A 25,237-nucleotide genomic window follows, 5' to 3' on the forward strand; every position below is an offset into this window, starting at 1 on the left:
ACTGCAGCCTGAGACTGCTCCCTACGAAGATGCCCTACTGAGATTAGCTCGCCCACCTTCTGCTGTTACTGTTGTATGTAACAAATGCCTGGAGTTCCCAAGCTGCTGCTGGTACATCTCCAACAGATGACAAAACCCACCCAGCCCACTGGATCCCAGCTTCCCTGCCTCTGTGTCTGCTGATTTCTCATTCCCCATCATCCAGTTGGGTCAGTCCCTACTCCATAGATCACAGTAGACTGTGACCTGCACATCTGAACCAATAAACACTTTTGTCCCCTAAATTGCTTTTGGTCAGAGTGTTTTAGAGTGATTTCAGCAACAGAAATCAAACTAAAACACCGCTCAGTGGACTGGAGTCTAAGGTTAAATAAACAAATGGTTTTCTCTACTTACTGATTGTCTGAGTTTGAGCAAGCAGCCCGGCATCCTTTACCTTCGCTAAGAGCTGATATCCCCACCATGCTTTCTCTGTCATGGTGAGCCAAAATACATCTTTCCTCCCATATTAGTTACTTCTCTGTTGCTGTGATAAAACACCATAACCAAGACAACTTACAGGAGTTTATTTGGGTTTACGGTTCCAGAGGGTGAGAGTCCATCATGGCAATGCCCAATAGGTATGGTAGCTGGAGCAAGAAGCTGAGAACTCTCACCCTCAAACACAAGCATGAAGAAGAAAGAGCAAATTGGAGGCTTTTTACTCTCAGAATCAGGCCCCAGTGAGGAACTTCCTCCAGCAAGGCTGCACCACCTAAACCACCCCTAAACAGCGCCTCCAACTGGAGACCAGGAGCTTAGGTGCCTGAGACTGTGGGGTCGTTTGTCATTCCAACCTTCTCTCCCTTAAGTGCCTGAGACTGTGGGCACGTCTGCCATTCTAACCATCTCTCCCTTAAGTGCCTGAGACTGTGGGGACGTTTGTCATTCCAACCATCTCTCCCTTAAGTGCCTGAGACTGTGGGGACGTCTGTCATACCATCTCTCCCTTAAGTTGCTTCTTGTCAGGTATTTGATCAGCAATGAGGAAATTAATGCATGTGTTTCTTTCGCATGTTCCATCGTGTCATGAAACTACACAGACTATCCTGTTATAGACATTTTTACTACATGCATCCCCATAGTTGCTTCTCCATTTTTATCCTTCATACTGTTTTTCTTTCCTACAAAAACTTAAAAAATTGAGCTTTCTTATTCTTTTCGCTGTTTCCTGTGTTTTCTTAAGAGACTGCATCTGAACTGACTGAAGGCTTCAGCTATCAAATATGTACTCAAGGGCCTCACATGTACATCCTTATGCTTGGGAACTACAAATATAGTCCACTTCAGCAACTTAAACAGTTGACAGCAGCTTACATACTTCATACCAAATTAAACTCAATGACTGTCCCTGTCAGCCTGAATCACTGCTCTCCTAGTCAGTGAGTGGCATCACCATTGCCCACCTTCACTCAACCTCTATTTCATGTCCTGGATAATTCTTGATCCGTCACTTGTCTCCATGGCTGTTGTCACCAAACAAGTTATCAGTAGTATTTTCTCGGATGGCTATACTGCCTGCAAAATAACTACACGTATACGCTTTGGTCCTCTCTCTAAGCACATCTCTCTCTACACCCTGAACAATCTCTTCTTTTTAATTTTGAAGCAATTTGACTTGCTTGAAAGTTGTAAAGGTAAATTCTAAAACTCTTTCACAATGATATCAAAGTGATAATATTATCAAATGGTAGAATTTTGTCATGGTTTATATTATTTGAGTCATTATTAATCTTTCTATTTTATAATATATATATAAAACATTTCTCTATTTGAAAGTAAATTCCACACAAAATGCTTCCATTGCCACCTAAATATTTCATTATGTTAAGATAAGGTGTTATTTTTGATAACCACAATCTAATTAGCAAAATCACAGAATAAAGATTTTTCTAAAAATTTAATTACAGAACTGCTACAAAATGTTCCAATTTTCCTACAGACATCCTAACACCCCGTCATGTTAGAAGGGAGAGAAGAGAGAAGACCATCAGGCCTGCATGTAATCATGTTCTGGGTTTACACGGTCTTGAGGGTGCTGGGAGAGACTAGACAGACGGTTGACCAAGGTGGACACTCCAGTGATATAGCTTCTCTGACCCATCACCTGCGGATGGGACTTCTCCATGGTGATCCCACAAGTAACTCCGGCAAACACAATGGTCCAGCAATCTAGATTTGGATGGAATCACTTCAGCTCTGTCACAGAAAAGCTGCACTCTAGGATGGGATGATTCAGGAAACTGCAGCCCTGGAGCTCCCTCCACAACTTGCTGGAGCTCCACAGTCCTGGCGAGGGTTCGCATGATGGTAGTTTACTAACTGATTCACTCTGTGTCTTATTCGAGGTTTCTATTGCTAGGAAGAGACACCATGACCATGGCAAACTCTGATAAAGGACAACATTTAACTGTGGTGGCTCACTTACAGTTCAAAGGTTCAGTCCATATCATCATGGTGGGACATGGTGGCATGCAGGCAGACATGGTGCTGGAGAAGTAGCTGAGAGTTCTACGTCTTTTGCAGGCGACAGGAAGTGGTCTTAGATACTGGGTGTGGCTTGAGCATGTATGAGACCTCTATGCCCGCCTCCACAGTGGCACACTTCCTCCAACAAAGCCACACCTACTCCAACAAAGCCGCACCTCCTAATAGTGCCCTTTGGGGCCATTTTCTTTTAAACCACTACACCCTGTATGAGTTTCCATCTCTTCTGTCTCACATCCCCATTCCAGATCCTTCTAGTACCATGTCCCAAACAAAGTGTTGTAGTTTATCACTAAATCCTCACCTTGGCGTCTGTACACAGGGAAATGCGATCCAGGAAGGTGTGTGGCCTTTCTCTTTCTCTGCAGAGATTAGGCCTCATTCAAAGATTACCAAAGCAAACAGTCTATTCTAAATATGCAGTTCATTCAGACTAGTAGAACAAGAGGAAATTTTTATAACCCCTGAAACTTATACAATTTTGGCACTATCAGAGTTGAGCCTAAGAAGGAAGCTGAAGGTTTAAGTCCTAATACGATCATCCGCTAAAAGTATGTCCATGAGATAATTACTTCCTGGTTTAAAAAGGAAGATGAATATCTGGTTCCAGAACCAGGAAAGACGGCTCAGCAGTTAAGCGTGCCTGTGAAGAAGAGTTCACTTTCCAGCACCTGAGGAGAGCAGCGCACAGCTGCTTGTAACGCCAAAGGATCTGACGCCCTCTTCTGGCCTCTGCAGACACTGCACGCATGTGTACATATCCATACAGATAGAAGCGTACACACACATTTGAAAAATAATAAAAATAGATCTCTATAAAATACCTGGTTTCACTACTTCTAATTGTTTGGGAACCAATGATGAGAACAGATGGGAAACTTAGCCAAGCTGTAAATTACAAATATAACGTGGGTGAAGTAAAATGTATGACTTGAAGTGTCCAGAAAAAAAGCTGCTCCTGTGTTACAGATGCTACTAGGCTGATTGGTTAGTTAGATCATCCGGACTGAGCAGAGTTGGAATGTTGCAGAGACAAAATTATCTTGGGCTTTCTTTGGCCTTTGTAATAGCCACCCTTTGCCTGAGGACTTGCCTGCCCTAACATCCTGTGACGAGCAGATGAAACCTTTGGAAAGTCTTAACAGCTGCTTGCTCCTGTGAGCCCTAACACTAAGAATGTCATTAGATAGCATCTTGAAGCCTACAGCAGGGATTCCCAGTCTGCCGTAAGCCGCCTACCTGGTGTTCCCACCGTGTATTTGAGAAGTACCTTGATTTATGACTGTCTTCTGTTCTGTAATTATAACAACTTGCCGAGGCCTTTCACAGGAGAGCATGCTCTCTGAGCAGGCCGGATCCTTGTTCCCAGACTGGAGCCACGCATTTTAGCTTCAGAACAAACTACCTCTCTTATGTGCTTTGAGGTGAGGGCTGTGCTTTGTATCAACAGGTGTCACTCTTCTCCTGGGGGAATGGGACTGTCTGCGTGGGTGGGACGAGAAACCTCATCTCAAGGCGGGAACAAAGTGAAGGGAAGAATAACACGCCAACCTCCAAGACGTCTCACTTTCCACCATGCCATAGGCTAACGAGTGTAACTCAGTTTTCAGATTTTTACCTAGGTCCCAATGTTTTGTTAAGAAACAAGCGAGCTGGGAGGAGAGAGGGAGGAAGCCATGTTAAGCCACAGCATGGCTGAGCCTGGTGACCCTGGGGCAGGAGCACAAAGGTGCCTGTGCTGTCCCACCAAGATCGTCATCAGTGAGCCAGATGTTACTCGTGTCTTCTAACAGAGCACCCTGAAGATTTAAATGTTTCCCAGAATGACAATGTGTCTTTCTCGGTTCAGGAATGTGCTCAAGCCACCACAACCAGAACCTTGAACTGTCAGCAAAGAAAAAGACCAAAATAAGTAAGTGAGCTCCCACTGACAACCACAGGCTACTGGAAGGAAGAGATTCCAAGTGGGCGACAAAGAAACAAATTATAAAAGGCTAAAACACAAGCAATTCATGGGCCTCTTACAAGTGAGAAAAAAAAGATAACCAAAGAATCCCTGGCCTCTCATCACAACGACTTACTTAAACTAGGCCACCATTGCAGAAATCTATTGACTTAGTTCCTCATACTATCTCACTTAACCCTCCCAGTCATTACTGCTCCACCTAACAGAAAGGCTACTCACTTTCCCCGAGACCACACAGCAAATGAGAAGCATAAACAGGCCTTGACCTGTAGCTGCTTTTACCTCCCATGCTTCTACCCTTTTCAAGTCTATTTGTATCTAAAGTAAGAAGAGGGCAACTCAGGGGCATCATTTCATCACTTTACTCAATAAGAACGTGCTCCTTTCTACGACAGATTAGCAGTTACAGTTCAAAAAGAGTAGCATCGAGGTTAAACTGGCCATGGCTAGTAGTATTCAGAGTGCAACACAGGGGTGAATGGAGCCACAGGGAAACACTTGGCTTGGAATTCAACAAGCAAGAGCCACCTGACGTTACGGCAAGTGGCCACAAGATGTCCCTACTTCACACCACTTCAGAGAAATCGCTTTCAAGGGAGTGTGCTGAGATGGTACCTAAAAGGGAGAGGCTCCGTCATCTCTCAGAACTCTGGGATGGCTTCCTCTCAAACCTACACTACAAGGTTAGGCTGCAAGTTAGGCTGAGGGCCAGGGAAGTGGCTCAGGATAGAGGTGCTTTTCCTCCTCTTTTAAAAGAATAAAAAAGATTTGTTTGGGGGGCTGGAGAGATGGCTCAGCAATTATGAGCACTTGCTGCTCTTGCAGAAGATCTGGGTTCAGTTCCCAGCACCTGCATGGTGGCTCACAGCTATCTCTAACTCCAAGTGAAGGAATCTCATGCCTTCTTCTGGCTTCTTCGGGAATGGAGCACTCAAACAGTGTACAGACATGGTGCGCACACATACGTTCAGGCAAATACTCATACACATAAAAGAAAAATATAAAGCTGGCTGTGGATCTCTGCATCTGTTTCCATCAGTTACTGGAAGAAGGCTCTATGATGACAGTTAGGGTATTCACCAATCTGATTACCAAGGTAGGCCAGTTCAGTCACCCTCACCACTATTGCCAGTAGTCTAAGCTGGGGTCATCTTTGTGGATTCCTGGGATTTCCCTAGCACCAGGTTTCTCCCTAGCCCCACGATATCTCCTTCTATCATGTTATCTCTTTCCTTGCTGTCCCGCTCTGTCTCTGTTCCAGCTCGACCATCCCATTCCCTTATGATCTCATCTCCCATCCCCTACCTTTTATTACCCCCTCCCCTTGCCCCCAGTTTACTCAGGAGATCTCATCTATTTCCCCTTCCCAAAGAGATCCATTCATCCCTCTTAGGGTCCTCCTTGTTAACTACCTTCTCTAGGGCTGTGGGTTGTAGTCTGGTTATACTTTGCTTTACATCTAGCATCCATTTATGAGTGAATATATATCATGTTTGTCTTTCTGAGTCTGGGTTACCTCACTCAGGATGGTATTTTCTAGTTCCATCCATTTGCCTGCAAATTTCATGATGTCATTGTTTTTTACTCCATTGTGTATATGTACCACTTTTTTTTTTTTTAATCCATTCTTTGGTTGAGGGGCATCTAGGTTGTTTCCAGGTTCTGACTATTACAAATAATGCTGCTTATGAACATAGTTGAGCAAGTGTGTTATGGTATGATTGAGCATTCCTTAGGTATATGCAGAAATCATGAACTTTAGACCAACAGCTGTGGAGCCTGCATGAGACTGGACTAGGCCCTCTGCGTAAAAGAGACAGTTGTGTAGCTTGGTCTGTTTAAGGGGCCCCTGGCAGTGGGATCAGAATCTATCCCTGGTACATGAGCTGGATTTTTGGAGTCCATTACCTATGGTGGAACACTTTGTACAGCCTTGATGCAGGGGGGAGGGACTTGGGCCTGCCTCAACTGAATGTACCAGGCTTTGCTGACTCCCCATGGGAGGCCTTACCTTTTCAGAGGGTATGGGGGATGGGTTGAGGGGAAAGACTAGGAGGCTAATGGGAGGAGGGATGAGAGGAGAATCTGTGGTTGATATGTAAAATGAACAAAAATTTCTTAATAAAAAAAAATTTAGCCGGGCGGTGGTGGCGCATGCCTTTAATCCCAGCACTTGGGAGGCAGAGCCAGGCGGATCTCTGTGAGTTCGAGGCCAGCCTGGGCTACCAAGTGAGTCCCAGGAAAGGTGCAAAGCTACACAAAGAAACCCTGTCTCGAAAAACCAAAAAAAAAAAAGAAAAAGAAAAAATTTAAGAGTATATATAAATCTGGGCAGTAGTGGCACACTCTTTTAATCCCAGCAAAACTTGGGAGGCAGAGGCAGGTGGATCTCTGTGAGTTTGAGGCCAGCCTGGTCTACAGAGTAAGTTCCAGGACAGCCAGGGCTACACACAGAGAAACCCTGTCTCAAAAAAACAAATAAGAAAGAAAGGAAGAAAGAAGAAAGAAATATTTCTCTCTCTCTCTCTCTCTCTCTCTCTCTCTCTCTCTCTCTCTCTGTGTGTGTGTGTGTGTGTGTGTGTGTGTGTGTGTGTGTGTGTGTGTGAATGTATGCATGCCTGCAGAGGCCTGTAAATGGCATCAGATCTCCTGAAGCTGGAGTTACAGATGGTTGTGAATTACATAGCATGTTGTGAGTGCTGGGAACCAAATGCAAGTCCTCTGGAAGAGCAGCAAGAGTTCTTATAGGCTGAACCATCTTACCATCCCCAAATCCCCAATACACACAATTCCCCTTGCCCAAGTACCCTGAACTCACATACAGGTGGAAGGAGAGAACCAACTCTACTAGCTGTGCTTTGATCTCCATACATGCAGCATGGCATGTGCACCACACACGCATACTTGTGTGTGTGCAGACACACACACAAAAACACACACGTGTGTATACACTAAGGCTAATAATAACCTGAAGCTTAGAAAGCCTGGAAACCATTAACCAAAAAGTCACCCATTTACCTTTTTCCCAGGCTGCTTTGTGAAAGCCAAAGCCAGTGGGTGTGTAGTCCCAGCCACAGGGGAAGCTGAGGCAGAAGCATGCTTGAGCCCAGAAATTTCAAGGCAGCTGGGGCAAGAAGAGCCCCAGCTTCAAATCAAAACAAACTGAACTGCCACACCACCCCTCTCCCACTCTCTCACAGGCTCCCTGCAGAGCTTCCTCCCACAATCCTGCTTCAGACTCACAGGAAACTGATTCAGCAAAGTCCCAAAGGCAGCATGTCCGGGTTTAACTGCTTTCTTCTTCAAATGCTTCTCAGGCTTCCTGCTGGAATTGAAGACCAAATCACTGCTGCGAGTTTACAGGTAACACATGCGTTAACCATTACAGTAGGGTATGGCCTTGGCTTATTGGAATGGGTGAAAGGCTATCTTTAGAATCCAATTTGCAGCTGGGGACAGAGCTCAGTCATGGAGTTAGCCTAGCCTACAGGAAGCCCTGGCTTCTATCCCCAGTACCACAGACACTGGCAATATAATCCTAGCACTAAGCGAGTGGAGGAGGCAGGAGGATCAAAAGTTCAAAGTCACCCTTGCCTATATAAGAGTTAGAGGCCAGGCTGGGTTATGTGAGACTTTGTCATCAAAAAGAAAGGAAGGGGGAGAGCGGGGAGGGTCCAGTTTGCTTCAAGTTCTTAGATGTTTTAAAGGGGCAACATTACATTATCCAGCCTCAGTTTCCACTTCAGCTGTGTTGACTAGTGACAAAATCAGAGCATCAAAATTAATTGTAAATGCCTTGGACATTTGTGGTCTACCAGTGCTACAGTATACTTATAGGTCATCAATTTAATTTTGTTTTGATTTTTGAGAGGAATCCCATTATGTAGCCCTGCTGACCTTATGAATGTAAGCTTGGGAGGTTGGAGCTATTTTATTAGTATTCTCTACTGATACTCTTTTCTCTAATGTTTTTATTGAAACAATGAATTAGTAATCTCTCTATCAGTACTTAGTAGGTTTGGAGATAGTGGATTGAAAGAACTGATTTGCCCTGAAGGTCCATTTTCCCTGTACAAATGAACCTGCTTGTTGAGAGGGCAAATAAAGAGCCCTCTTCTGCTTGGGGAATGGAGAGTGATTCGGAGCAGCTCTGTCCCCAAGTCATGATGGACAGTAAGATAGGCCAAAGTAATTTCTGAGTAACAGTAGTTAAACAGCAAAGGCTCGCGATTGATTGACCTTGCGAAAATTAAACACACAGTAGACACACTGGAGACAAGCACTCATTTCAGCATCCTTCATTTTCACTATTATGCTTCCTGGAGCAGAAAGGAATGGGAGTCTCCTCAGCAGGAGGGACCCATGCAGTGCTCGGGAGGTATTAAACTTCTGTAAAAAGAAATGTTTCTCTAAAGAACAACCAAAAATAAAAATTAAAAAAAAACCCAAACTAGAAACATGGTGAAATGTTGACTGTCACTGAGGGAATCGATGCCTTACTGTAGCTGTATTTCCGTTTTTCCTAGAGTTATTTTTCATCAATGAACCGTTAACCAAGTGCTCCAACATTTGGGGACTATTTCATGAATCCATGATACTCCCATCCATGGACTTGTACAGACATTAAAAACAATTCTTAGGGGCCGGTGAGTTGGCTTGGTCACTAAGCTTTAGTGGGTAAAAGCACTTGCTACCCAAGCCTGATGACCTAAGTTCAAGCCCTGGAGCCCACCGAAGGAGAGAGCTGACTCCCACAGGTTGTCTCCTGACCTTCACAAGCTAGCTGTGACACAATCACACCTGCACTCACGTACACAGGTTACACACACAATAATAAAAACTAATTAAAAAATACTTGGGAGGTTATATAATAACATGCAGAAATGCTTATAACATGGTATATTTGCAACAAGCTAATATCCAGATTCCACATAGAGAATTGTCAGACCAGCTACAATAGAAAACAGCGGCTGCTTCCAGAAAACAGAATCCAAGAGGTGAGGCCAGATCATGGAGGGAGAATTACTCTTCCTTTGTAAAAAAATTTTTTCACAATAATCAGATTGACAATAAATAAATGAATCAAAATCTGATAAGGGATAATTGGTATAATTCTTAGTTTTATTGTCAACATGACACAATCTAGAATCTGCTAGGAAGGGTGTCTCAGTGAAGGACTGTCTAGATCAGGTCAGCCTATGGATGGGTCATTATCTTGATTATGTTCATTGATGTAGGAAGACCCATCCACTGTGGGTGGCACCATTCCCTAACCAAAGGATTCTTAGCTGTATAGGAAAAAGGAAGGAGAGTGAGCTGATGACTAGCAAGCATGCATTCGTTCATTGCTCTCTCCTTCCAAGTATGCATATGGTATGACCAACTCCTTCAAGCTCCTGTTGCTGTGACTTCCTAGCCATGTTGTACTATAACCTGGAAAAAAGTTCTGTGTGGTCAGTCCTGGGAAGGCTGAGAAGGAAAGATTCCTAGGGTTCCCTGGCTGGCCAGCCTAGCCTTCTTGGTAAGCTCCAGGCTAGTTTGAACCCCTGTCTCCAAAAACAAGATGGGCAGTGCCAAAGAAAGGCACCTGCACATATAGGTAAGGGAAAGCTATACCATACTGCAGAGAAAAGAAAGGGTGGGGTCACATACCCATCTGGGAAACTAGAATATACATTGACATTCCATTTCTTTTTGTTGCCTTTTGAGACAATCTCACTTATAGCCTAATCTGGCCTCAAATGCATGGCAATTTTGCTGAAACCTACTAGAAAATCCATTTCTTTACATTAGCATCCTAACACTTGGCTTCACCTTACCTGCCCTATCATACTAGGTCTATACTATCACACACACTGTGTGTACCAGAGAAATGCACAAGGATGCTCACTGCAGCACAGCATATTACCATGGAAACAATGAGAAAAGCCTATAGGTCTATAGGAGCTGAAATTCATTCTCCCCAAACTCATGTCCAAGTCCTATCCCCAATACACGGGAGTATTTGAAGGTAAGGTTTTCAAAGTGTTAATGAGATCATTAAGATGGGCCTGAAATGGGGCTGTGGTAGAGCACACTGTCAATCTTAGCATCCAAGAGGCAGAGGCAGGTGGATCTCTGTGAGTTCCAGGACAACTACATAGTGAGACCTTGTCTCAAAAACAAAACAAGATGGGCTTTAATCAATGTGGTCAGCATTCCTACAAGGAGTTGAGGTTATAGGGAACCTCTCAGAAGAGGAAACAGAGGGGATGGAGGGCACAAGAACACAAGGCCTTCTAAATCAGCTGAGCGAAGCTCATATGAACTCAGAGACTGAAGCAGCATGCACAGGGCTTGCACCAGGTTGTCTGTGTATACATTCTAGGTTCCAGTTTACTGTTTTTATGGGATTCCCAAGTGTGTGAATGAGTGGGTCTCTGATTCATGTGCCTTCTCTTAGGCTCTTTTTCTTCTCTTTGTTTGTCTTGTCCAACTTTGATGGGTTTTCTCATATTTTATTTTGCTATACTTTAATATTATCTCTTAGAAACCTTTTCTTTTCTAATGAGAGACAGAAAGGTAGTGGATCTGGATTGGGAGCAGGGGTTGCAGAAGAACTGGGAGGAGTAGAGAGAATAGAAACTGTAATCAGGATATAGTATGTGAGAAAAGAATATATTTTCAATAAAAGGAAAAATAAGAAAAATACAAAAAATAAAATTCATAGAATTGAATAAAAAGAAGTCAAAAATTTATACTGTATTATTTTAAAAAATAAAACTGGTTAGAAAAAAAGGAGTTGAGATTAGGACACAGGTGAACTCAGAGAGGAGAGATGTGAGGACCTAGGAGGAAGAAAGACAGCCATATGTCTCAGGACAAACTAAACCTGATGACACTCTCATCTCAGATTTTTACTTTGAGACCCGTCTCATGTAGCCCAAGCTGGCCTCAACTCTCTGTGTAGCTCAGGATGACCCTGAACTTCTGATCCTTCTGCCTCCAGCTCTGTAGTATCAGGATTACAGGTTATGTGCCATCATGTCTGGCTTGTGTGGTGCTGGGAATCAAAGGCAGGACTTCATGTGTGTTAGCTAAGCACTCTATGTCCCAACATGGATTTCCTGCCTCCAGGATTGTGAGGCAACAGATGTTTGTTGCTTAAGACACACAGTCTCTGGTATTTAATGATGGCAGTCCTCCACAATGCAAAGTCCATAGTAGAAGATGAGTAATACTAGACCTTGGTTGCATAGACAATGATGCACTGCATCTTCTTCAACAGAACCAGGAGCTACAGGGAGCCATACAAGATAAGGCCTAAGCAATAGGGAGTCCGGCATATACAGAACTCCCGGAAACATAGACCCAGCTCACCAGCCATACTTCACCCAAACCCTAGTGAACAAAAAGCACAATGCAGCCCCAACTGCGAGGGAGAGAAGGACTCAGAAGACATTCAGAGCCAGCGGCTTGTCACCAAGGTCACCTGTACTGCTCATCTTGGTCTCTAAATGCAGCAAAGGTCACAAACCGAAGGTCATCTCTCTTCTCCCCCAGCACAGAGAAGTAACAACATGATCTTGCCATGGTAAGTAAATTTTCACTTGTTCAGCTAATGTTGATCGATCAAGAACTGATTTGAGTCTGGACTTTGCGAGACGTGAAGACAGAAGGAAATACAAATGGACAGCTGCCAGTCTGGCTGCAAAGAGACAAGTGACATCAAGAGAACCAGAGCATGTGATATTATTGAGCATCAGTGAGCAGAATTCAGAAGCCACCCAGTGGGAGACTTCTCAGGGAATACAGATATACACATGCTCTGACTAGGAAATAGAATTGCTGGTTTTTTTTTTTTTTTTTCTTTTGCCCTCTGGGTCTGGTCTTTCCCTGCAATACGGTGCTGCTTCAATGTCTGCTTTGCAAGTGCATATCCCACCCCTCAAATCGCTAACTGCCTCTGCTGCTGGAGATACAGGGGCAAGCGCAGGCCTGAAAGCAGGGGTGGAAGGTGGTGGGTTAGGAGGGACAGGAATGGGGTGGGCTTTGTGCTGTATACAGCAGGAGCCAACAGGAGTAGCAAACAGCAAGGCCTGGCTTGCTGTCCAGGAAGTCCTTGGCAGCAACGTGGAGGACTCAAGGGAAAAGGTCACTGGTGAGTAAGCAGAAACTTGGTCCCAGCATTTGCTGGCTTTTCCAGAGCAGTACAGAGTCAGCTGCAATTGGCTGCAGCTGGAAATGCTGAAGGGTCATTTTGTTGGTAAAGCAAAGACAATAGAAAGTGCAGGGCAAATGGCTGATGGTAGCCGTCAACTGCTTACTCTAAATTTTAAAATCAAAAGTGCTTATCAGTGCGAATCCTCTTTGTCCAAGAACAAAAGGGACCATTGGATCCTAAGAGCCATAAAGATCCAGAAAGGATTTTCTCTTAAAAAAAAAAAAAAAAAAATGCTTCTCTGTCTAGAAGGCTATCACTTACCTCACTGGTGGGCAGAACTCCAGCATGAGGTCAGGTACCTGAGGCCAATCGAGACCCAAGGGAAGGACACAAAAGCCCTTGATGGCCACTGACATGACACTCCTTTGTTAACGCAGATTTTTAAAATCAGCATGGAATATGCTAGATACCACCATATGACGTATTTTGTGATTCTCCCTTCGCCCATTCCCCCAATCCCCTGTTACCTCTGGTCCCTTTCTGTAGCCCCTCTCCCCAGCTTCTTTTATTGTTCGTGCCCCATGTGTCCTCTGCCCACCCTCCATCCTTCCTCATCATCCAGTATCTTCCTCCCTTGGTCTCCTTTCCAGATTTTTAGACGTTTCCCACAGTTGCACTTGTTTACATACACACCTACGGTGCAGGCTAGGGTCCACATGTGAGGGAGAACATGGGGTTTTTGTCTTTCTGAATTGGAGTCACCTTGTTTAATATTATACTTTCCACATCTACTCATTTTCCTACAAATTCCTACAAAAATTCCATGATTTCACTTCTTTCCACAGCTGAATAATAACCCATTGTATGTTTATTCTATATTTTCATTATCCATTCATCTGTTGATGGACATCTAGGCTGGTTTGACATTCTATTGTAAATGCAACAATAATGATCATGGATGTGTGAGTGTTTCTGTGGTAAGATACAGAGTCCTGTGCGCGTACCCAGGAGTGGGATAACTGGGTCGTATGGTAAATCTATTTTTAGTTTTCTGAGGAACCTCTACACTGATCTCCCCAATGGCTGTATTAAATTACACACAGCAGTGCATAAGGGCTCTTCTTTCCCCACATCTGCTTTAACATTTGTTCTTAGATTTCTTAGTGATAGTCAATCTGACTGGGGTGAGGTGGTATCTCAAAATAGTTGCGTTTCCCCCAGAGACCAGGGATGTTGAAAACATTTGTAAGTACTTATCGGCCATTTGTGTTTCTCCTTTTGATAACTTGACAGTTGGCTTCACTAGCTCATTGGTTGATGGACAGTTTTGTTCCTTTGCTTTTTCATTTCTGGGGCTCTTTCTAGGTTCTGGCTGTCAGCCCCTATCTGAGGTATGGCTGCAGAAGATTTTCTGCCACTCTGCTGGCTCTTTTGTGCTGCCGACAGTTTCGTTTGCTGTGTGGAAACATTAATTTCAAGTAGCCTGCCTGTTGGCTCTTTGGGCCGGCTCTTGTGCTACTGCACTTCTGTCCAGAGAGTTCTTGCCTACACAAACATCTTGAAGGGCACTCCCTGTCTGCTTCTAGCAGTTTCGTCTTTGGGCTTTAAACTAACATCTTGGATCCACTTCAAGTTGGTTTTTTTATAAAGGGTAAAAGATGTGGGTCTAGTTTCATTCTTCTGCAGGTGGCAATCCAGTGTGGCCAGCTCCATTTGTTGGTTAGGCTTTGTTCACTGCATGTTTTTGTTACCTTTGTCAAAAATTAGGTGGCTGTAGCTTTGATGGTTTAGTTGTGGATCCTGTCTTCTGTCCCATTGGTCTACCTCTTTGTTTTAATACTAAGCTGTCTTTGTCTTTAGTTCTGTAGCATAATTTGAAGTCAAACCATGATACTCATTGTAAAAATTTTTATTTTAAAGTGTTTTGAGGATTTTATACATGAATGCTGTATTTACATCATTTCCACCCTTCCCTCTCCCCAACCAGCTCCTCCTGAGTGTCCCACCAAACACACACACACACACACACACACACACACACACACACACACACACATAGCCTACTGAGTCCAAATTAATGTGGTTTATATGTATATGATGTGTTTAGGGATGACCACTTGGGATTAGATAACCTACCAGGGTAGCTTGTCCCCTAGACAACATTGATTCTCCCTTTCTCAGCCGCCATTGGTTGCCTGTAGTTCTGTGAGACCTTGTGAGAGCTCCCCCATCTATGTTGACAATTGGTGTTGTCATTATTTATGTCCTGTGTAGGCAATCATCTTGTTCAGATTTCATGGGTGCAGCTTCCTGTCATATGTAGAAGACACTGTCTCAGCAGATTTCCTGGTCCTCTGACTCTTACACTCTTTCTGCCTCTCCTTCCATGATGTTCCCTAGACCTTACATGTAGAGGTTGTATTGTAGATGTATCAGTTGGGGTTTGGCAACAAATGCTGTTGAGGATGCAGGGAAATGGGAACCCTCACAGTCAAGTTGTTCTCTGCATTTGGTCAGTTGTGGATTTCTGTAACAGTCTACGTCTGTTGCAGAAAGAAGCTTCTTTGATGAAGGTGAAAGCTACACTTTCCAGGCACACAGACACACACTCAGAAAGCAGTTACAATTACACTGGTTTGGAAAGTGGCAGTAGTGGGTTCTCTTGTAGGGTTCATGGCCTTATCAGCTAGCTTAGGGTCACAGTACCAGGCAAGAATTCCTTCCTATTGATTGGGGCCTTAAGTCCCTTAAGAAAACTGTTGGTGATGCCAAAGATCAAAGTGTCGATACTGTACCATGATAGCATGCCAGGATGGCCATTGCTGTGGTTCATAGACTTTTTACAGCGGGGTGGGAATATTGATTGCTTTTTCCTAGGCAGCTTGCACAACACCGTCAGATACTATGAGAGCTAGCCCTCAGGTAGGAAGTTTACAGGTCAGTGCCAGCTCGATTCCTCCAAGTCCTGTGTTTGCAGTGTGTGGTGTCTCGGCAACAGGGTCTTACTTTCAAGTCCTGGAAGACCACCAAGGACAGTGTCAATCGCCCATACTGTTTTGGGAAGTTCGTAGACGCCCCTAACCAAGAACTCCAAGGGAAGTGTCCCATCCCGTGTCTAGCTGTTTGTAAGGTCTTGCTCATTAATTGTTGCCTTTTATTCCTAGGCAGATGATGTCCTATTCTGAGAGCCCTTTCCTGTACCTTGTCTTGAAGGTGTCCTGCCTTTGCTTTCTTCCAAGTTTCACATTGAGCTGCCACTCATCTTTAAGGCTGTTGCAGGGTGGGGGCTTGGGGGAGGGAGATAAAAAACAGAGAGCTCTTTTGGGATCCATAGTCCCAGAAGTGAGGCTGTTTAAGTGTTTTCTACAGGAAGAAAGCATATTTGTGAACAAACCACTCTAGTGGGTCAAAAGACTGTGCTTCTACTCTCATCTCAAGTATGAAGGGGCCTAGTGATGCGTTGGGCTGAGCACTATAATCCCCAAGCTTCAGTTTCCTTAAATGCAGAAAGGCAAAACACTGCTTTAATTCTGAACCTGGTTACACATCAGAATTATGTAGACAGATAATTAATAATACTGACTCTGGGCATAGCCCCAGATACATTCAACCATGATATCTGCAGAGGGGGACTCTGGGATGTTTGTAACCAAGACTCTGTGAGCCATCTCCAGGGAGCCAATGAAGTCCTGAGTGAACACATGTTGTTGACATTAGCATGGCCATGTCAAGGACGCCGATGTCTCAGACCCATGGCAAAGCCTTCCCCAGGTCAGACTCCAGACATAGCAAAGCCTCGCTCTGGTTCTTGTGTGAATGCTGACTGACTGCACATACTCCTCCCTGACATTTATAGCCTGAGACTGCTCTCCTACATGCAGACTAGCTAATCCCTCCTCCTTATGCTGTACATAATAAGCTCGCTGAGTTCTAGGGTTGTAAAATAGGTGCCCTCTGTCAAAGCAAGCACAACCCATCCAATCCCAGCTTTTCTGTATATGTGTCTGTTCTTTCTTCATCCACAAGTCGCCCCTGTCAGGTTTCCAGGACCAAAACATGAAGGATGTGGCAGGCATCCTTACCTTCATACCCCAAGATCTCTTGTGTAGCTGGAGTTTTCTCCAGTCCTGCCCAGCACCACAGACCCCACAATCGCTTATAAAATATCACTCAGAAACTTATATTAATTAAACTGCTGGGCCATTAGCTCAGGCCTACCACTGACTAGCTCTTACACTTAACTTAGTCCATTTCTGTTAATCTATCTGTCTCCACATGTTCCATGGCTTTACCTGCTGCCTTTACATGTTGCTCCCTGGATGGCAGGCTGGCATCTCCTCCAGCTCCCACCTCCCAGCCTCTTTTCTCTGTCACGCCTATCCTATACTTCCTGCCTGGCTACTGGCCAATCAGTGTTTCATTTATCAATCAATCATAGCAACATATATTCATAACTTACAGGACATCCCACAGCACTCTTGCCTTATTGACATGCTTGGAAATGCAAATAATAGGTGCATAGCAACCTTCAAAAACACAGTATCTTAGCCAGTACAACTGGGGATCCTTACAGGAGGCTTAGCTGACTCTAGACATATCTTGGTCCAATTTTTAGCTCCTTTTGTGTTCTCTGTCTTATCCAGTCTTTTCTCCTTTCTCTTGCCAATGTTAAGCAAAATTGGAACCAAGTATAGCGTTTTCTGGGATTAAGACCATTTCTAGGGAGCTGTGGGTGTGGTTCAGCGACAGACCACTTGCCTAGCAGGCATGAAGTCCCAGCACTAAAAAGATAAGTCTTTCTAGCTAAGAGACAAACAACCCAGCAACTAGACACCTTCCTGTGCTTAAAGGTCACCAGAGCAGTCTACCTACCGGAAATTCTCCTCCTTGGACCTCGAACTTCTGTCATGCCCTTGCTCTGCTCCTCAGTCTCTGTGTTTAGACCTCCCAAAGTGTCATTCATTTCTAGAAAAGCAACTTGCTTTTCACAAAAGGCTTCAAATACCCAAAGTCCAGGGAAACTTTGAACCTTTGCATATCCTAAAATACGTCAAGGGCCAGGAGCAGAAGATGCTAGCAGAAGACCTATATCTGTAATGCCAGCTTGGCTTCCACCCTCCTCCTTCACTCCTTGAGTTCCTTAGCTCCCCTGCTGCTTAAAGTAGAGGTGAGGATTAATTACTGCTGCAAAACACAGCTCTCAGCTTAAACGGAATATGGCCAAGATTATTCTGAGCCACAAATGAATGACTGTGGACCAGGAACACAGAATCATGCTGCCCTGAATGACTTGCTCCAATGTGGAAGTGGTTGCATGAACTTTACATCACATCAATTTCTCTACCCCTTGCATGTCCAGTAAGCTTCCAAAGTGCCAGGGCCAGCTAGGGTACATCTGGAAACCTCTGGGCCAGGTGAGTGCTAGCGTTACTCTTGGCTCTAAAGGTGTCTGTTGCTCTGAAAATAATCTCTGCAGTTGGAATGTAAAGTAGACCCTTCACTCATCCAATCCAGGATCCCAATCCCAGCTCCTCCACTATCTGGGTGAACTTGGGCCTGTTACTTGCGTTAACTAGAGTTTATGGGAGGCCACCATTCTGAACTGAGCTCCCACACTAGGCACCAGTAACCCTAATCAAACCAGAACGCAATCAATCATGCTAAGGAAGCAAGTAGATTTCCAAACAGGTTTGTTTCTCCTAAAAGAAAATTTCAATCTACCTTCATATCATATGAAGCACTCCAGGATTCACTTGTCACAAAATATAAATAACCTGAACCAACCTGATGTCTCCCAGATTTTCCCCGTTGTTTCCACCTTATAGAATCTACTGTCTACCACTGCTCACTGGTGACTCATTCTATTTTGTCACCAGAAGCTGTTTGGTTAATGAACAACAAATAAAAGCCAATTGGACCTCCAGCTGAATCTGCCGTGACTTTGTCTCCACACCTGTGTTCCCTGAGCCTGGGCTTCCACCTCTGCAAAGAAGTTCCCAGAACTGTAGGAGGGGAAACAAGCGAAAGGAAGCTGTTCATGAATGCTTCTGCTCTTCTTCACAGCTGGGAGTAGACAAACACAGGGAGTTTGACAAAGCTCATGTGAGCTGGGACTTTTCTAGGAAAATAACTTTCCTCGTGGTCCCCATAAAGTCACTTGCTGGGCCTGGAAATTACCTCTGCAGGCAGCCAGGCCAGTGGAGGCTGCTTGATGGTGCAGCTGATGCCCTGACTATTTGCTTGAGGTCAATGTGTCTTCAGACAAGGGCAGATTTAACTTCTGTGGACAGCAGGCTGGGGGATGTTGCGGTTGCTGTCCTGGGTAGAGCATTAGCCAGAAGAAATAGCCACTCTAAATTTGCAGGAAAGCAGGGGTAAGGCCACCAGTCCAACAGCTTTCTAATTTAGGAGTGCTGCATGTCCCCAGGGCATCCCGGTGGTACAGGGGTCTGAACCACATCTTCTAGCATCACTGTGTAGGGCATCTTGGACTTGCAGTGTCTAAGAATGTCAAGCCCACACCAAATACAACACATCTGCTAACTAAGAAAATGCATTAATTAGTGAATGGAGGGAGCAGGCGGGTTCACACTATGTCAACTAGCTGTTTGAGTGATCCCCCACTCCCATGCCATACCATGCTTCCAGTATCCTCTACAAACCTAGGCCTTTACCTCAAACACTAATTTTGAAAGGCAGGAACATTTCCCCATGCAAACACAGCTCAATCAAAACTGTCAAGAGCAATGACGCATTAAGCTAATCCATTCAACCGTTCATTCACTCAATAAACACTTACTAAGTCTTCATTACACAGCAGGGCCTGTGCCAAGTACCAGAGACAATGGGGGAAGAAAGATGAAGTTTCTAGACCACAAGCATTGATTTTTGTTTTCTAGGCTTCCTAAGTAGTTCAGATGTCCAGCAGAGGTGAGAAAGTGAGTCATCTACTCACTGCCCAGACACTTGAAACGTTCAGCCCGAGCCCCACCAGTTCCAGGAACAACTGTCAACTCCTATGTTCCTGTCCCAGCCTCCTCCCGCTGCCCTTTCCTTTCACCAGTCGGAAGCTCAGACTGAATTCCTTACTGCTTTTCTCAACTACTGAATAATATTGTTCCTTGGGGCTACCTAAAAAGCCAAGCACAAAAAATAAATAAATACCAAACCAGACTACTCTACATTTATCTTTAAAAAAAATAAATAAAATCAGGAGCTGGAGAGATGTCTCAATAATTAAGGGCACTGCTGTTCTTGCAGAGGACCCAGGTTCAATTTCTAGAACCCACAACCATCAGGAACTCCAGTTCCACGAAACCATGTCCTCTCCTGCCCTCTGAAGGCACCAGGCACACACATGGCGCATGTACATACATGCGGGCAAACACTCATACGCATAAACTTTTTTTAATTAAAAAAAAAGCAGAAAATATATTGATTTCAACCCAACCTCCCCCTGCCCATCCAACTCATTTTTATTAAAACACACCTTATATTACAGACAGCTTGGAAATCTATGGCAATAAATATAGTTCCAACCCTGGTCCTAAAGAGAAACCATATGGAAAATGTTCTTGGAGAATAAGGCTGAATTTCCCTTCTATGCGCTGTCCCTTCAGAGCTGATGAAAAGCCTCACAGAAGCAAGCTGGCTGCCAGCTGTCTCCTCCCATCACCAAGGTTCTTCTCTCAGAGGTGAGGATGCTTAAGTACAAGAAAGCCTGGGAAGAAAGAACTTCTCTATTGCAGAAGTTCTATATGGATTACTCGCGCCTCATGCCAATCATGATGGTTACTGTTCTCTTCAGTGTGGGTTTTTTGGGTTTTTTTCCATGTTTGTACTTCACAATATTTCTGCTGAAGGCTCTGGTATGTTTTCACACCTATATCCCACCATTTATTACAAACACTGCTCTTGGGATTCTAAGGTGGGTTTGCCTGATGAGTTCATGGTTAAAATGAAGTGAGCCTCATGCACTGGGTTCACACTACTTCACTACAACACTGTGGAGGAACGCGGGGTCCAGGATGCTCTGATCCTTGCCGCTCAGCTGTAGCATGCAAGAAACCTCCCACTGGTTGTTGCATTCTCCCCATCACCATCAGCTTCCACACGTTTTCTCTTCCGCTATCTACTTCCTCTGGCTTCCTACTGGCTCATTTGTTCCTGTTTCCGCCACATTGGGAGGAGGGGATGGTTACAATGAACACGTATAGGTATCTTCCTTTCTCTCTCCTAAACATCACACTATAACAATAATTTACCCAGAATTTACACTCTATTAGCTACTATACGCAATTCAAGGACTGGTTAAAATACACAGGAGATTATGCATAAGCTTTATGTAAATTCTATGCCATTTTACATAAGAAACTTGATCATCATTAGACTCTGGAATCAGAAAGTGGTTCTTGAACCAATCCCCCATGAAACCCCAGGAAGGGACTTATATCCTCTTACTCAGCACCAAGACTGATACATGCTTTAAAAGTCAAGGTAGAAGACTTCCTCATTTCACTGTCCTAAGACATACTAGAAGGGTACCTCATGGAAAAGCCCTGGATTGAAGTCTCAGTGACATCACTAATTCTGTGACATGAGGCCACTAGCCAGTGTCTATACTCCACAGTCCCTTCCTTTGTAAGGGAATATAATGTGGTGGTACTGTGTTCCCCAAAATATTGTGCACCCTAATAAACTTATCTGGGGTCAGAGAACAGAACAGCCACTAGATATAGAGGCCAGAAAATGGCGGCGCATGCCTTTAATCCTAGCATTCCAGAGGCAGAGATCCACCTGGATCTCTGTGAGTTCAAGGCCACACTGGAAACAGCCAAGCATGGTGACTCACGCCTTTAATCCCAGGAAGTAATGGCAGGAGGCAGAAAGGTATTTAAGGCGTGAGGACGAGGAACTATAGCCTGGTTAAGCTTTTAGGCTTTTGAGCAGCACAGTTCAGCTAAGAGGCAGAGGCATCCAGTCTGAGGAAACAGGATCAGCTGAGGAATTGCCGAGGTGAGGAAGCTGTGGCTTGTTCTGCTTCTCTGTTCGTCCAGCTTTAACCCAATACCTAGCTCCGGCTTTGTTTTTATTAGTAAGTACCTTTAAGATTTATGCTACAATAAGCATACTTACAATGCTGTAAATGAAGATAAGAAATCATATAAAGAAACCGAAACTGTCCCCATTTCTGATGTAACAAGGAGAGCACTGACCATGTTACAGTGCTAGAACTTAAGACAAAGAAAGCCTCAGCTGTGTACACATTTGTGAAAACACATGCAAGTCGAGACAAACAAACAATTCTTCCATAAGGAATCATTTCCTAAAATAGAAATATATTATTTATTCAGTGAGAAACTGATTTTTTTTATCATCTGATCAGAACAAATTTTCAGCTCCCAGGCCATTTGATTGAGAACACATCACTGAAGCATATATTCTATTATTATAATTATTATTATTATAATTATCATTATTATTATTTTCCACATTTTAAATATGTGTTTCCTTCTTTCACACAGACTATTTCACCCAGTAGAAATGCCCCAAAGGAGCCACAGCACAATCATAATGAAGACAGAGTAGAGCATTATCATTCAGTTGCAGCTTCCCAGCATGACAGTTCACCTAAAATAAAGCTGGATTTAATCCACTACAAAAATCAGCTTGTGTCTACATGTTGGCCATGATCACTGACACTTTCAACATATGCAGGGAGAAGACAGAGCCTCTACCTACTGAAAGCAATTATTTCTTGAAAAGGTATTCAGCCACCTTTGACAGTGTCAGTGTCTGGGTGCCTTCTCAGGGCCAACTCAGGTCAAGTCATGCAGATCAAAGCAGTCAAAATGGAAAGCAGTAGCCCCCACCCGCTCCCCAGCTCCAGGGGCACACAGGCAGGAAACTTTCTGATTTTCCAATCTTGGCTCAGTTCAGAAGGAAAGAAGGGAACAATGCATTCCTGGGGGAAGTAATGCAGCCTGCTGGAGGGCACATCAATCCATTCAAGCATTCAGGGTTCATCTTCCCAGTTTGTGGAGTTTTTTTTCAACACCCAGAAAACATTCCTCCATAATCACTTCTTTCCAAGGGCGTCTAAGCATAGGAGTTGTGTCCACAACCCAGTAAGGCATGCAGCCAAGGGTCTGGAGTTGCCAGGGGAAAATCATGTCTGGGAAGGTTCTGATTTCAGAAATCTCGGACAAGTCGTCTCAGCAGACATCTCCTAAGTGCTGGAGGCAACGCCTGGATCCATGCATCCAGATTTCAGTAGGTGGAAATGATTTCAGAAGAGCTAACCCAGTGGCTGTTCTCTACACTGTGTCACTGAAAGGCCCTGTAATATATGAAGACAAAGCTAGACATGGTGATTTAACTGTACAAAAAAAAAAAAGGATTTATAAAAATATTCCCTGCAGTGAAAAAAGACTGCATGTAAACATCTCCTCTAAGTCACTGGAGAACCCTCAAGTCTGTTGGTTTTGTCTTCACAATGTCCTGCAATTCTGCTGTTCAGCTTCTCTCTGTGGGTATCAGTCCGCCTTCTTCTGTACAGAATTTGTACTTTGAGGCTGCCTTTGAAGCTGGCGTGGTTTGATTGGCAGGAAAAGGACTATCAGCAGACTTACGATGTGTAAGAAAAAGAACATAGACCTAGAAGTAAAAACACAAGAATTGCCTTTCAAAGAGGGGCATAAATGGAAAACAAACTCCATACACAATGACATCATCTTCAGCAGGGCAAAAGGAGGCACTGTGCTCAACAGCAGCAGTAGCAATGAGGCACGATGCCTCAGGCTGGCCATGTGCTCCTCGTTTTGGCAGGCGAGCAGGCTAAGGATGAATGAATCCACAAAGCTGGGTGAGGCAAAGACAGACAGACGCAGCACTGCCCCATTGGCATAATCAGACCAAGAGAACTAACTGTGTGAAACCAGACATTTCTGCTGTTTCAAACACTGAGGATGACAGAGCACACGAAGCCCACCCACTCTGTGCTCCAAGCGCAAGCACAGCCTCATCTCTCATGTACTTCTCAAGACTGAGGAGCTCCAGTCTACATTAGAAACTGGAAAGATCTTGATTAAATCAAAAAACAAACAAACAAACGAATACAAAATTGTTTATTTTATGATTTGTTGCAGGGAGGCTTGCAAAAAAGTGCCACAGTCCATGTGTGGCCAGAGGACAACTTTTAGGCGTCAGCAGTCTCCTTCTAGCATGGGTTCCTGGGATCAAACTCAGGTTGTCAAGCTTGCACACCAAGAGCTTTTAGTGGCTGAGCCATTTCACCGGTCCAGGGTCTGCATTTTGAAAGCTCCATTAGAGCTTGAAAATAACTTCCATCTAAACTAATAAGAACCAAGTTTGACTTTTGACAACGGTTGACCGTCATTGGCATAGTGTAAATGCCAAGTAAACACTGGGCACAACGTGTTAATAAACATATGTAACTAGAAATTGTTTCTGTTAGCATAACTATTCCAGATCCATTGGAAAGGCTAAACTAATACTTTAGTCAACTCCCTCTGCCCTGCTTGCCTGTGCTCTTGCTCTCTCTGTCTCTTTCTCTGTCTCTGTCCTCCCCCCTCTCTCCTTACACCCCTCCCTTCTCTTGATAGTGAGGATTGAAACTAGGGTTTTGTGTATGTTAGGTAACACTCCATCACTGAGCTGTATGTCTAACCTCTCTAATGTCCTCTAAGGATTAAAGAAAACAGTTAAAAGACAAGGGATCCACAACTGATGTGGATATTGTTAGGGTCCACGAGAAGTCCCACAAAAGACCACCAGACATGTATGCAATCAACAAGAGCATTTAATTCTCCAAAGCAAACATTCCAGCATGCTGGGGTCAAACCATCTGACAAAGTGGCAAAATGGCAACCCCAAGAGATGTTTGCAGGCTCCTTTTAAGCAGAGCTAGGGGAGTTCCAGCTCTGGTTAGGTGTACTTTGAAGTGATTGGGTCTAGACCCCTACTGGTAGAGGAATCATTTTGTGATTGGCTCGTGACATCTGGTCAGCAACTATGGTTGCAGTGTCAGGGACCTGTTTGACCGAAAATAGCGAGAACAGTTCCTTCTTGTGGCTGGGTAGGACCCTGATTGGCTACCAGACTGGACATACTTCCAGACATGAGTCAATGTAGGATGGTGGGGTAATATGGAGAGAGATCTTAGCAAACTGGCCCCTGGAGAAAGAAAAACAAAAACAACTGGCCCCTGCTAGGGTCAGTCCTGTTATAAGAGGGGACAGCTGCTTCGATATCATTCCTCAGTAATGACAAGGCCAAATAACTCACATCTACCCTAAGCTGCTCCACCTTTAGCAAGAGGAACGGCTCCCTAGAAATATTTATGGAGTAGTCAAAGCACTAATGTATCTGCACTTGCTCGTTTGTTCCTTAAACAGTAACTGCTTATGATGGATGAAGCACAGGGCCAGGACAAAGCTTAGTGGTGGAGCACGTGTTGGCACGTGTGGAGCCCTGGCTTCAATTTTCAACACTAAAAAAGAAAAGAAAAAAACCCAAAAAGTATTAAACTAGGATTTCCAAAAAAGCATGAGTTTCTGCCCTGTCCCCTGGGAGAAGATCAA

The 25,237-nt window shown here is 44.2% G+C and overlaps 1 protein-coding gene across 1 annotated transcript in view; it reads right to left on the minus strand.

The window, feature by feature from the left end:
- Positions 1-22,006: 22,006 nt before the first annotated feature.
- The window catches only part of Mboat1 (membrane bound O-acyltransferase domain containing 1), a 105,879-nt gene continuing 102,648 nt past the window's right edge, over positions 22,007-25,237 (minus strand). The window contains exon 13 of the mRNA XM_059262340.1: positions 22,007-23,291. Within this exon, the coding sequence (XP_059118323.1) occupies positions 23,171-23,291 (121 nt within the window). The 3' untranslated portion in view covers positions 22,007-23,170. The remainder of the gene's footprint in view (positions 23,292-25,237) is intronic.

This window comes from Peromyscus eremicus, chromosome 5, assembly GCF_949786415.1.
Source record: "Peromyscus eremicus chromosome 5, PerEre_H2_v1, whole genome shotgun sequence".
NCBI classification, from domain to species: Eukaryota; Metazoa; Chordata; class Mammalia; order Rodentia; family Cricetidae; genus Peromyscus; species Peromyscus eremicus.